Below are 14,274 nucleotides of genomic sequence, written 5' to 3'. Positions count from 1 at the left end.
ACATGTGAATCTGTGGGTCGGCTAGTGAAAAAGGACAGCTGCATAAAGCTTTACTTTGACTGTTTAGCTCATTCCTCTAATGATTTATTGCAACATTGCTTTGTTGTTGAAATGAAACCAAAACCACAAGTTCTGAAGCCACAAGAGTTTCCAATCTGTTCACAATTACCTTAAAACAAGAAATATTTAACGACAAGGGATGAATTTCTGTTCTTCATTAAAAAAAAAAAGTATTTGTCACAGAAAAACTAAAAGTCATTTTTAGTTTCGTGATGTCATGAATTTTATGATTACCTTTTGTCTGAGTTCTGTTTTTTGGTTCTTGTGTTTTCAGCTATTTCTGTATTTTTCTTTAGTTAGCTGTTTGTGCAGTACATATTCGATTTAGTATCATATATGGAAGTAGCACAAATCTGTGGGGTGAAAAGATTGGAATTGGGACGTTCAGAATGCCATGAAAAAGTTGCATTTACCGTTCCTGCTGTGTGAACAAAGTCTTGTTCATATCAGGAGAAGAGGTGATGGCACAACTTGTGTGAAGGAGCAGTCGGTGTTTGTTTGTTTCAGCAGGGTTGGTCATGTGACAGTGATAGAGATGCAGCAAAGGATTGTGGGGAGTTTAACTGAAACCGGGAAGCAGTAGTGAAGTCAGTGTTGTGTTGTTTTTTTTTTTTTTTCCAAGGTGTCGAGAGGTTTAATAGATAAAATATTGGTAGACATTGGTGATCAGCCATAACGGCTGCTTATCGGATATTGATAGCTGCTCAAAATTTCATATCGCAGCATCCCGATAAGATCATCATACCCATATGTGCTTCTTCAATTGCATGATACTCTGCATTGCCTGATGACTTTACATGGTCCACAGAAATAAAAACGCAGGAGTGACTTTTTATCTCACATCAACGTCTTGACTGATCAGCAGTGTGTACAATCCACGTTAACTACCTGTGCCCGTTAACACCAATAAGGTAATGCGCACATTCAACCAGGGAGGCAATTAAATGTCTCATTGAATCAGTTTTCACCAGTGCTCAGTCCAAATGCAGTCATCTGGCAGGATTACTGGAGTACTGTGGGAGGGAGAGGAGAGGAGAGGAAGTGGGTCTGGGACTGAGCAGTCGCTTCCTGCCGTGTCTTGCTGAAGCCAATGCGAGGGGCAGACGGTGGGAGGTGGAGGACGGCGGCCGCTGGAGCCGCTCCAGTCACTGTTTTGGCAAAGTTAGCACCGTGACAGATGGCCCGGCCGTCGCTGAACACACACCCCGTACACACAGACAGACACGGAGAAGCCCCTGACTGAGGACGACACATGAGCACATGCACAGAGGGTGCAAAGAGGGGGGAGAGGAGGAGGGAGGCGGGGGGGGAAGTGCCAGCGGATTAATGCACCGCCACCTACAGACAGAAAATGTGTGAATAAATGCACACACAGACACACACTTAGTCTGCACCAAATTAGGGATGAGATTAAATGCCACATCAAATCTACTTTACCTCCCCAGGCCCCGGTCCTGTGGGCCCCTCCTTTACAAAATGCAAAACATAAACAGCAACTGGGCTCACAGATTAGTTTTGTGTACCAATACCAGGCGACAGGGCTGTTATAAAACATTACTGTAGTCACCAAGTAATCATCACCCTTACGACTAATCAAGTAATCACATAAAAAACGTCCTGTTCTGTTGTAGCTACTTATATATATATATACAGTATATATATATGAAAGAAAAATAGTAATGAATTCAGGTCTGGTAATAAAACAATCCGTTCCTTTTTTTTTAAATAAGAAAAGACTTTATTGCTCAAACAGCAATAGGATTCAAACATCACTGTTAGTCTGAAATCTAAAAAAAACTATTTTATAAAATATATTGCTAATCTTTTTTACATTTCTTTTCATACTGTTACTCTTCTTGATCAGCAAATACATTTAATTTCTAGCCTAAATGTATTTCCCTGCACATGTTTAACATGCCAGACTCTGTGCTAACCTTGGCAGATAAACATCGAGGAGCATGGAGGTCGTGCTGTAGTGAAACTACTGCTAACTGTTTCTTTCCAAGTTTGAGAAAACATGGTGGTGGAGCTCACAAACCTGTCAGATGAAAATGACACATACCACAGGGAGCAGGGAGCAGAAAGAATGTTGTGTAGTTGATACAAAAGCGTGGCAGGAATGTGATATGACTTAGTCAGTCAGAGTGGGTGTCAGGAGAACTTTCCAAAAGTCTCCAATTTTCCTTTTCTTAAAACTTTTCGGTGAGTCAAATCTACCTTTAGAGGTTGAAGTACGTACAGTTATAATGGAGAGGGAGTCTTCTCTCTGCAGCTGCATTGGTTTATGAATTTTTAAAATGTGCCGGCATCGCACTGAGAGCACGTATCCAGGCTGAGGCAGCAAGGCACGGTCTGAAATATGATGTTATGAAGGTTCAATTTGATTTTCATACAAAAGCTGGATGGCTCCAACTCTTATCCTGTGAAAATGAATAATTTAATTTTCAGCTTCACCACTACCTGTGTTTTTCCAAATATATCCTTCAAACTACACAGACGTGATAGTGACACAGTACAGTTTGTTTTGCTTTAACCGCTCTCTGTAAAAAATTGATGTGAATGTGAATGTTATCCACAGAGTGTACAAATAAGTTAAACCTACAGTATATTCCAAAAGTATCCAGACTGAACCTCCTATGATAACTTCTTCAGATGCTTTTCCTGCTTGGGAATGGTTCTGCTGTCCATGTATCGATGTCTGATGTTTCAGAGAGGAATACGACAACTTCAACATGCAAACACTTATCCAGCATGACCAGATTGTATGACTGTCATTCACTGATGAAGTGAAACAAAAATTACATTCTTTAGAGCTGTACAAAATATCAAATGACTCTCCTCCTTGCTGTTTTCATTATGAGGAATACATCAACCTCAAAGGTCTGCTTGCAATATTTGGATAGGACATTTTGAATGTGTTTGATTGCATTAATGCTCTGCTATCTGAATATTTTTTGTCCTGCTTTGTGGACTGTAGCAGTGACGACCACAGCTGGTGTATATCTTAAAACGTTGAGCTGCTATAGCTCACCGACAGACATTAGAAAAGAAGGATAAAGTCAAGAAATGCAGGTTATCTATATTGGCTTTGCAATTTCTCGCAAAACTACCACAATTACATATTACTTGTCTTTCTTTTTACACAACACCAACATCAATTCTTTCTTGTGTATGATCTTGTGTAACGTACCATGTATTAGAGTTACAGCTCCATTAATTCATACAGTGGAACCCTTAGAGCATGGAAAGAGTTTTAGCAAAAATAAAAAGATAATTTCTAACTGTAACCAGAGAATACATCTGTATAACCTTGATTAGTCAGGGTCACAATGACTCATTCACACACATGAGGTTTAATATGACACATTGTGAGACTCTGCTGTTGTCTAAGAGCTCTGAATGCTAGTGATTTAGTTTTAGATACAACAATGGGGGTTGTGCTATTTGTCAGCAGTCAGCTGGAGGGAAACCCAGGGCCAAGTGTGAAGCTTTCTGTCCGATTGTCTGGGGAGAACCTCAGGGTAGTCCGCCCACTGATGTGTTTATTCACCTATTCAATATGTCTCATTCAGAGGGGGAATCCCAGCAGGCCTGGACCCAATGAATCAAACTGAAGGTCATGCAAATGCTGACACTGGAATTCATTTAGGCAACGGTGGAAGTAAGTAAATAAATAAATACAGGAGGAGTTTAATACCAGGACTACCTGAAACCTTCAAAAACCAAAAAATGGTAACAAAATCTGTTTTATTCAGGGTATTCCAAAAGAGTAAACAGCCCTAATTACCCGCCTACATGAAACAAAGTGATGATTCATTTCTGTTCAGGTTCAGGTGTTTGTGTCTCATAATTTGAATGAATCAGATCTCCCATCACAAGATGTGATGCACTCGAATTGAGGAGAAGCAGAAAAACAAAAACACGAGATATGGAAATCTGTGTCTCTCTATACTCATATTTGCATATTTGCCAACACAATCTTCTCTACAATTCAGAAATGTACCTATGCAAAGGATGATAGCTAAAATCCACCAATATTTAAGTTGAGACCCCCTTTAAAACACGTATGACTGGGCGTGCCGCGGTGGCGTAGGGGACAGCGCGACCCATGTTTGGAGGCCTTGAGTCGCGGGTTTGACTCCCGGACCGGACGACATTTGCCACATGACGACATTTGCCACATGACAGGAAAGTAGGCTTTCCTGTCAGCCTACTTTCATATAAGGGACACTAGAGCCCACAAAACAAAAAAAAAACACGTATGACTGCCATTTTTTAATAGTTCACACATGTTTATATCCGCCAATACACACAGTATTAATGGAACTGTCGCAGAAACTAATATCTACAATCTTCCTTATTTTAGCAAATTAGTGGCAAGGAAAACGTCTGGCTGCTTTGCCAAAGAAGGACAGAGTGTAAAAAAGAACTGTAATGATTTCCCAAACTGCATTTTCCTTCAAATGTTTTAGGGACACTTTTCAAAAAAATATGCAAATACGCTCAATTAGAAGTTATGTTTTAGTGAAAATTTTGATTTTGTCACTCGTAACGAACAATGATACATTAGATTGTATTTTCTGTTGAGGCTTATTTGTCAGGTTAAAAGTACATTTTGAAAATAACTTTGAAGCAAGTATCAAACCTACTTTTCAATAAGCCCACGCTTCTGTAGAAAATGTTATTACTGATCTGATGTCATATTCTTATCTTAAATGATGGGTTTTCTTTAGCGGCACGCAAATGAAGAGAAATAAAGGTTTGAAAACATTAAATATTACTGTAAGCAAACGCGTTTTTATTTTAAAATGGTTGAAAAAACATACAATAAAAGTATCTATCCTCCTGCTTTTCCAAAGTCTCTATCCTCTTTTGAACAGGGGTTTTTAGTGTTTTGTCAAAAACACTACAAGGAAATTTTGAAAAGATAAATGGCGCAACCATAATATCTCCACACCAAAGCAATGCAAAAATGTATTATTTATGATGACAAACAGGAGTGCCATGTAGCGAAGGTGACACATGAATGAGTTTCCTTTTTCTGTTAACAGAAATTTAAACCTGGTTAAAATTTGTTAAACATGTTTACATGTGAGCTACAGCTGCTATCAGTGAACTCATGAAGTAGCAGAAACTAGTTCAATGTCAGCAGCTGCTCCTGATTTCTGGGAACTCATCACTGTTTGCTTTCCCTCAGAGTGAGAAAAAAAAGCTGCGAGATTCGCCACAAACAAAATGAAACATTAAGCTGAACAAAACTTCTAATTTTCTGAGTGTTCCTGTATGAAAATAAATGCCAGAAACCATTGTGACTAAAGTGTTACCACTGCAGTTTTGCAAAATATGCTAATTTTGACGCAGATTAAAAAAAGAAAAGAAAAAAACACCTAATCCAGCACCTTGCTTTGTTACAGACTGGAAGCTGATGTGAGTGTCCTTGTTCATGGGAGAATGAAACATCTTTTCTAAATTGGTCAAATAAGTTAAAACTTTCAGCAAGTTTGCATGTAGATTCTTTCTTTCTGCTCCACAACCATTAGCATGAGATGCAAGCTGGCCTCCTCAGTAAGCAGTGGGACTACCTTTCATTTCCTCCAGCCTCAGTGAGACATTTGAGTAGAGACAATGGGCCTATAATCTGATAGTGCTGTCTGTTTCCGGACAGAGCTTCAAATGGACTACAATACCATCCCCATGCTGAAGTGCACCAATAAATGATGGCAGCGATCGTCCTCTCCTATTTCAGGAAGGAGGCTAATGACATTTATCTAACCTTGTGCGATGCAGCCGTAAGATGACGATGCATCAAATGCATGAATAAATTAGATTCTTAAAATCTTGTAAAAGTGTTCCCATTAAGCTGAAACCATCTTCTGAATGCTGCTAACGTAGCAAAAGGCTCACAATCATCTGCACTTCAAAGGCACCCAGCTTAAAAAAAAAAGAAAAAGGAAATGATTCAATAATTCATGAGATAGCAACTCCACACCGCTTCAGAGTTCCCATGCTATATGTGGCTCATACAGATGAAACGGAGTTAGCATTCTGAACATTTTCCTTTTCCTCCTTCAGATCAGAAAATATATGCAGCCTAAGAGCTGAGCTATACAGAAAATGTGTTTAGTGTGCTCCCAGCTGTGTCACAGGAGACCGAGTTTGCAGTTAAATATCGGAGTTTATGACCTTTCACTGCGTTCAGATCCAGATCAGGAGATTAGTCTTTCTGCGTGTCAGTTTGGACAGCAGCTGGTATAAAAATAAATTCAACATAATCTACAAAGGAAGTGACAGTCTATTCATCAGAACATTAGCAGGCAACAAATGCATGTTGATTTAACATAGAAAAGGTTTTTTTTTTTCTCTCTATTTTCAAGAAGTTGTCCTAAAAGGTCCAGGTTAGCCCTTTGTTAGCGACAGCACTGTATCTCTTTTAATGTTCGAATACAAAACGTTAATGGATGTGAGTCATAAAAAGCATGAAAACACTGTGGACGACCACTTATTCGCTGTCCAGTATTCTCAGATTGACTCATTGGTGGAACATAACTCCAGATCATTTGCGGAACACACGTCCGTTTCTGGATTGTCTTTGTAGCGTCGGCTCATTAGCGCATGTGCTAAAAGAAATGTTTTTTTCTTCTTGTATTTCATTGTAAACGTAAAAATATTACAAAATACAAAAGACACAAATAACGTTTGAGTCACATTTTGTTACGCTATTTTCTGAAAAAAAAAACTATGACATTTACATACCTGTGAACAGTAATTAAACATGAGGGAAGATGGAGAAATAAATTAATATTTCACAATGAACACATGGGACACAGTCTTATCCAGTACAATAACACCTTGTGTTAATCTCATAAAAGATGTGTCTTATTCTTTTGTCCGTGATGAAACCACCAGAGGGCGCATTGATAATATAAACACGTTAAAGTCATGTGAGTCCAATAGATAAATATCTACTGAACTACAAATCGTTTTAACAAAATTATGACAATTGTTGGTAGTTATGATAATTAAAGCATTGTCTAGGCAAATAGGTCATTTTATAGTAAGTAGCATTTCCATTAATATCATAAATACATGTTACTTATTTATAGATCTACATTTTAAGAATGATCCATACGCATTTTTTACAGTGCGAAGTATTATAAGAGATGCAAGGAGTTGTGAAATGTGCAAGAATTTGCTTGAAAGTAAATACTCAAACGTTTTTTGTACATATTTAGTCTGCTTTACTCCACCTGTAATGTGTTTGTGTAGAAACAGCTCCTGGTTTGGGGAAGTGTGAATGTGTCACTGAACTCTGATGCAGAACAAAAAAACAAACTCTGGTCCGTCCATAAACCTCGGTCTTGGTTCGGCTGAAGTGGACTCTGGCGTGGTTTTGAATGCATATGTGAATGCTAAGCACACCAGAGACAACTTCAAAAGCAAGAAACGGACTATAGCACACGGCATTCTGGGTAAATACAAGCAAAACGAACATGTGGTTGTTCGTTTTGTCTTATCGTCTGACAATAAGAGTGATGGCTTATTGTCAGACGTGGAATGAAAAGGAGGTCAGATGAAAATATAGCTGGCTTTGTTTACATTTCCTGATGAAGGAAGTTGGACTCTGTGTCTTTTTCGTTTCCTTCAGTGGTTGCTGGTGCAGCGCCACCACAGGTGAGGAGGGGAACAGGTTTTTCAAAGGGTTTGGTTCACTTGACACAGTGCACTGTGAAAGCGAATCCCACCAGCTGTAAATGTAACAAATGTTGCAATTTCGGTTCCTAATCAAACCAAGTCTACTGGACTATTAGGCGTGAAAACACCCTATATTGTATCAACAAATGCTTTAGAATAACTGGTTCTCCAGTTAGTACCTTGGTTTCAGCTGCACTCAAAACATACATTTCATCTTCTTGCATTTCTTCCAGTCTGTTCCAATGTATTGCTGTTTTTAAAAAATCTATGCTGCTGCTGCTTTGCTACACCCCAAAAGGCAGAGACTTACAAAATACAACACTGTCTTAAGAAAAGTTTACATGCACAAAACACGTCTTAATCATCCAACAAAAAATATTGACATCAGTAGAGTTGTCAACATTTTGTCACGTCGCAGCACTACAGTACCACACAAAGACAGTCGATCCTGAACAAATCCTTTGTCCCCTCGTCCAGTCAGACATTTACACAGCTCTTAAAACAACAAGCATGACTCTGCTTCATGTATAATTGATCATTACATTAAGAGTTGGCTGACATGCACTTGGCTGACATTTACCACGCAAACGAGAAGCACCTTGTGACTTCCTGGAAGCCTTTCCTCTCTGGGAAGAAGACTGATGTGAAAAAAACAATCAATTCTGTTTTCAAGCTATTCATCTTCACGAGTGTGTGCAGGCGACTCACGACCGCTTCCTGGTGCCAGGATGATGCACTTCTTCCCCAGTTTCCATCTACGTGTTGTTGTCGTAACAATTCATATTTAGAAATGCTGTAGGAAATTGGCTGCGTACCGGAATTAGCTTTTCAGTTAATCCAGCCCGATAATCAGCTGGCTGGACGCTGAAAAATCTGATCCTTTTTCTGATCAGTGAATGCATCATGAGTAATAATAGCCAGCGGGTTTTGCACTTTTGAATGTAGAAACTGAATGAGGAACACTCAAATTTAGGATCAGTTAAGCGTTTTTAAAAAAAGGAATGAATTACAGCAAAGTTTCACTGTTTTGTTGTTTTTTGAAGTCGGGTCGGGACTTTAACATGTTCATTTTTACTAATCAATTACATAGAGAAAAATTTTGCACAACCATTTGTTCTGTTTATGTACAGTTTCTGTAACTGCGTATTTCTGGTACACCTGTAAATCTGACACATAACTGATATCCACAATCAACAGTGATGGATGACGAAGCAGCTCGTCTTTTTTCTACTTGGGGCATATTTTAGCTTAAAAATCAATCTGAAGGACGCTGTTAAACACTATACTTTTCTTCAAGTTGTACTAAGTTGTACTAAACTTGAAGCCTATCAGCAAAATAGCATCTCAATGCTAAACATGTTGCAGCAGGACAGAAGTCTCCAACGCTATTGTTAACGTCCACATTTCTAAAGAATAATTTTTTTTTAAAGAAGTTCCATGAATGATCAGGAGGTACAGAAACACTGGTAAACTTAATGGGTAGAATAGCACTTTGCGCCAGTCGGATGGTGCGAGGTGCTACCACTCATTTTAAGTTTTAGCCTCTGTCTGAAATGAGAAGTTAGGGGTTTGAAAATGGTGCCAACCTTTTGGGCAATCTCACATTCAAGGTAAGAATCTACGTTCTCCAGGGATACAAATGGAGACTGTTGTTTTAGTCATGCTAAGTGTACGAATGCTAATATCAGGTGCTAATCGCCATAATCATTCAGTCTTTGTTTTGTTTTACAGCAACTGTTCTCTCACTCAAACACGTCACCTCTGTTCCTGGTGTGAACAACTGGGAACTGCTAACAGCGGGAGAGCCAGGATTTTAGTTTTTGATTCATTTTTTTATTGGTGTCTGTAAGTCAATGCTTTATAAAAACTGCAAACAAAATTTCAACGGATGCCACTCTTCTAATTTTTATTAGTTTACATAATAATAATAAAAGAAATAGCAAGCAGACCTAAGGTTAAGTTTGCAACCTCGACCAATTCGAAATGTTCTTGTTCTCCAGACCAAAAGTAGTCTCCTGGTAATAGGGAGATGTTTGAGAATTTTATAGCAACAAAAGAAAAAGCGGAAAATGCTCAGGAGAGTTAGTGGGTCAGGGTGCTCAGGTCGTAAAGGAAGGCCAGACGTCGTGTCAAAGCCTGTAGAGATGATATAAAAGAGGTTGTGGCTTCCCTCAGGGAGTCTGTATAGAACCACTGCTGACCTGCCTGGGGGCCTCCCATCATATTCTGTGTCCATTCAGCAAACCACACACAATGTGGAGCATATGTCTGACGGGGAGAGGTCAGAAGATTCCCAATGATGGCCGAATGAATGGAAAAAAGGAAAGTCTGTTGATATTGAGGACAAGTACAAGCTTTCATTAATGATTTCCTACAGCTGTGACCTACTGGGAACAGGGGGCGTTTATTTATTTACTTTCTCAGATAATCTTATGAAAGATTTTTTTTTACAATATATTCAAGTTACACTTTGATTATAAATCAGCAATCAAGTGGACCCTGCAGAGGATAGTGAGGGAGAGCTGAAGGATTTATTGGAGTGTCCAGGATCAGGAACAGATGTTGGATCAACAGTTTATTATGCACAGTCTGAAGTATCACATTAGAAAAAGCTGATGGAAATGGCTAAATTTGGAGTAACTATATATATATATATACATATATCAAGCTTTTATACTTGCTTGAGGTGGTTTTTGACTCTTCTCAAAACGAGTTGATGCGTGAAAGAGGAGATGGAAACACATTTACAGAACAAGTTCTGACATGGTTCACATGTCCAACCAGCGATGAGCCTCTGCCTTACCAGAGGCACAGAGCTCAAAGAAAGTCCAAACCATCAGCTCATAACGGAGTTGGGGGTCTGTCCAGTTTTCTGAGATTTGTTCTCCATGCTAGTATGCAACTTCTACTTCCTGTTTACTGCAGCCAGCCCTAGCTCCAACATCTGATGAAATTCCAAACTAGGAAATAACGTCTAATTCGCATTTTTCTTTTTATCTTTGTTGCGGCTTTTCAAAAGTTTGCTTACAATTGGAAACATACTGTAGCTGTTGTTACAGATTCTGCTGCCATCAGGTAAGATGGCAAGATCAAAAACAGAATCAGGAGGCTACTTCACAGCTTTGAGATGCAAAAATACTGAACTGCTGTTGAGAATATGAATTTTATATTATTGCACTAATTGCGTTTTTATCTCTTTATGATGTTTTTTTACACTATTATGCAGCCCAGAAAAACTTTACCCTGTTTTGTTGCATTCTACGTAGCATAAAGTAAATGCTCTCAGAGAAGCACACCATATTCTTCAGCTCAGTTTTTTTGTCACATTTGCTCCTCTAACCACATAATCTCACCTCCTCATCTCAGGCTACATCAGTCCTTCCTCAAGCACAACTTCAAGAATGAAAGAGTTAATCATGCACTCTCTTCAGAATTAGGTTTTCGCTCTGTCCGGGATAGCCGAGTTAATTTTAGATGTTCAATTTTTGCGTTCATTTCACATTTGCCACAACCGAGCTTTTTGTGCCGACTTTAAAAGTTACAATGCGTGGGCTGTGTTGCCTCATGTTGAGGTGACAGAATGTACAGCTGAAAGCAGAACTGCTGCTGTTTGGGACAGTCACAGCGACGGGCCTGATGCCAAACTATCTCCTTTTCCTTGGGTTTTACATCACTGCATGACATTCACAATACAGAAGAAGTAAGAAGTGAACCAAAAATGGATTGACTTTGCAAATTATTCCTCCCCTAATGTGCATAGCTGTCAGTGTTAGGCGCAAATGCATTTAATGGCCAGTTCACAATGAGCTCTAACCTAATTAAAGGAATTTGCGATTAACTGTGCTGTTTGTACATGACAAACATGAACCGAGCTCAGCGTCATTAAACTGCTGTCAGCTGAGAAAGAGAAACAGCATTTTCCCTCCAAGGTGAGAACGAGGTGACTGCTGTGTGTCCTGCGCTCGGTTCAGCCTGTTATGCATGCATGTTAAAGTGTATGCCAACTTTTTCAAATGCCACATTTAGCGTTATAATCATCACAAGAGAAACAGAATCTCTCTTCATTTTCAGCATCCTAGCAAACTTCCAAAAGGTTTTTGGACCAGAACTGATATTTCAAACTAGCTTAAACTGAATTCATCTTCACAAAAATTCCAGTTTCATTTGACGACAATTAACCTCCCAACATGATGGGACCACCACAGAGCTTCAACATGGGTATGAAGCGCACATTTTTCAGTCATGTGCGGATTTGGAATTATGACCCAAACATTCAGTTTGTTCCTATCCAACAAAGTTCTAGGAGGTTTAAGGATGTTGGATGTTGCTCTGCACCCATTTTCTGTCTGGTTACTCTCAATTAGGGTCACTAATACCACAAAAAGAAAAAAAAAATAAATAATTTAATTAAAAGGTGCTTTACTAAAGTATTACTTTAAGGGTGTTCCTATGTTTAAATCAAAGTGACTTGTGTATGCCATAAATGTGGTGGTTTTTCTAAAATCGCAGTGGAAGAAAAAAAAAATACTGAAAGGTTTAATGAAATTCTAATTTCTATGAGAAACCTGACATTTTAACAGGAATGTGCTGCCCCGTTACCAAACATACGTCTCCCGCCTACTACTGAGAGCTCAAAGCGCTCCGACACCTCCAATTCTCCTCTTAGACCGTTCCACAGGTAAGCATAGCTGAAGCAATAACTCTGATAATTTCATGTTTATATATTGATTTTTTTTTCTTAGCCGATTTTCTTGTTAAACAGAATCAGATTTTAACTCAAATAAAATGTGAGAATTTAAGCAAAACTATGATCGTCAGTAAACTCCACTAAGCTTGGAACTGATTCTTGGTAATAAGGATCTTGCACAACACTGGAAGCACTCAGAAACAGACAGACATCACCAACTGAGTTCACAGAGGTATTTTTGACACGTACTGCCCCAGTGTATGTAAACCCTGACATAAGTTTTAGTGTAGGTAAAGTGCTACTCATTTCCTCGGCATCATAGATCATCTCGCTTAACCTCTGACACAGACTCTAACTTCGGCTTCAGATTTAAATGGTTCACCCAGAAGAGGCCGGTACCACATTCAGGGTTGACTGAAATAGCAAACAAACATACCTTTCTTTGATTAAACTGGATGAACGTATAACTAGGCATGCTATGAAAGAAAATCAAACAACTAACTTCTTAAACTTTTAGAGCCATGTGGCCCCAAAGAAAATACACAGCCATCAATTTAGTCAGGTTTTCATTGCAATTAATTCATGTATGAAGTGATATTATTTTTATATAAGTATCAAAACATGCTATCTTTAAAGTTCTCTTGTAGAAAGTATTATTAATAAAGAAATAAGACCGCCAATATACAACAAAAATCATTCTGTCCCAGCCTACCTATAATATAATTATAACTAAGCACACATAATTATTATAATATTTTTTATATGGATGCAGACATTTCTAGAAATGATGTGTTTATATGGAAGCGTTTAGAGAAGAAAGTAGAAAACTATCATTTATTTATAACTTTCATCAATAAAAAGAACTCAAACCCGCCCTGGAAGCTCCACATTCAGGCAGGGAGTCATGACTTCAAGCCTCCTGACTAACCAACATGACAGCTGCTCTTTAACATGTCAGTAACTAACACCAGGGCCCTGAAGTCCCACATAGGTTTAGAATTAAGTATTTACAATTAAATCGTAACACTTATTTGCCAGCCAAGATATAAAACAGTAATTCTTGCTGCTCAAAGAGCTCCAGAAAATTGCTTGGTAAAATATGAAGCTAACATTTACATCCCTTAATAACTAATTCAGCTGTTCTTGCCAATGCTGACCGCTTCACCGCCTGACTAATTCTGACACTTTTTTTCGGTCTTTTTAATTTTTATAAACATTTTTCATGAGTATAATTATTTATTTTCCTCCCCTGTTCCACTCTAGTGTTGTGTCGAGCCCTATTTAAGGATGAGCAGCTAACCGGAGAGATGCCTCGCCTGACCGGTCCGCTGCTCCTCTCAGCGATAGAGCTCTCCCAGCGGCCGTGTCCCCAGCTGCACCCCCCCCCCCCCCCCCCCACACACACACACACACACACAGAGCCATACGTTGTTCGGGTCCTGCTACTTACGCCCTGTGTCTGGAGAAGCCCATGGACAACAGCACGTCCAGGTTGGAGCTGGATTTCATCGAGCCCGGTCGGCTTTGGCGAAGCCTCCGGGGGATAATTTTGCTGTACAGGTCCTCCTTGGCCGCCATAGTCCAGTCCTCCACCGGCGTCAAGCAGTCCTACCCCGAGTCCGTTACAGCTCACGGTCAGACCCGCGGTTAGTCCATGAGCCTCGGCAGCTGGTCCGCATGAGCTGGAGAGCTGAGGCAGCGGGAAGCACTGAGGGGAGCGGAGCTGAGAGCGGCGCTGTGCGGCTGCTTCTCCGCCCACTGGAGGAAACTGCGAATTAGATCCGATAACCGAGGCTATAGAATCCAGCGGAGTGGACACACAAAACTACACAGTT

At 39.5% G+C, this 14,274-nt stretch overlaps 1 protein-coding gene across 1 annotated transcript in view; it reads right to left on the bottom strand.

The window, feature by feature from the left end:
- The window catches only part of ubash3bb (ubiquitin associated and SH3 domain containing Bb), a 45,648-nt gene extending 31,405 nt beyond the window's left edge, over positions 1 to 14,243 (bottom strand). Inside the window, exon 1 of the mRNA XM_028044593.1 lies at positions 13,890 to 14,243. Within this exon, the coding sequence (XP_027900394.1) occupies positions 13,890 to 14,017 (128 nt within the window). The 5' untranslated portion in view covers positions 14,018 to 14,243. The remainder of the gene's footprint in view (positions 1 to 13,889) is intronic.
- Positions 14,244 to 14,274: the final 31 nt, after the last annotated feature.

This window comes from Xiphophorus couchianus, chromosome 18, assembly GCF_001444195.1.
Source record: "Xiphophorus couchianus chromosome 18, X_couchianus-1.0, whole genome shotgun sequence".
NCBI classification, from domain to species: Eukaryota; Metazoa; Chordata; class Actinopteri; order Cyprinodontiformes; family Poeciliidae; genus Xiphophorus; species Xiphophorus couchianus.
Note: the sequence above shows the minus strand (reverse complement) of the source record. Positions and strands in the feature narration are given on the sequence as shown.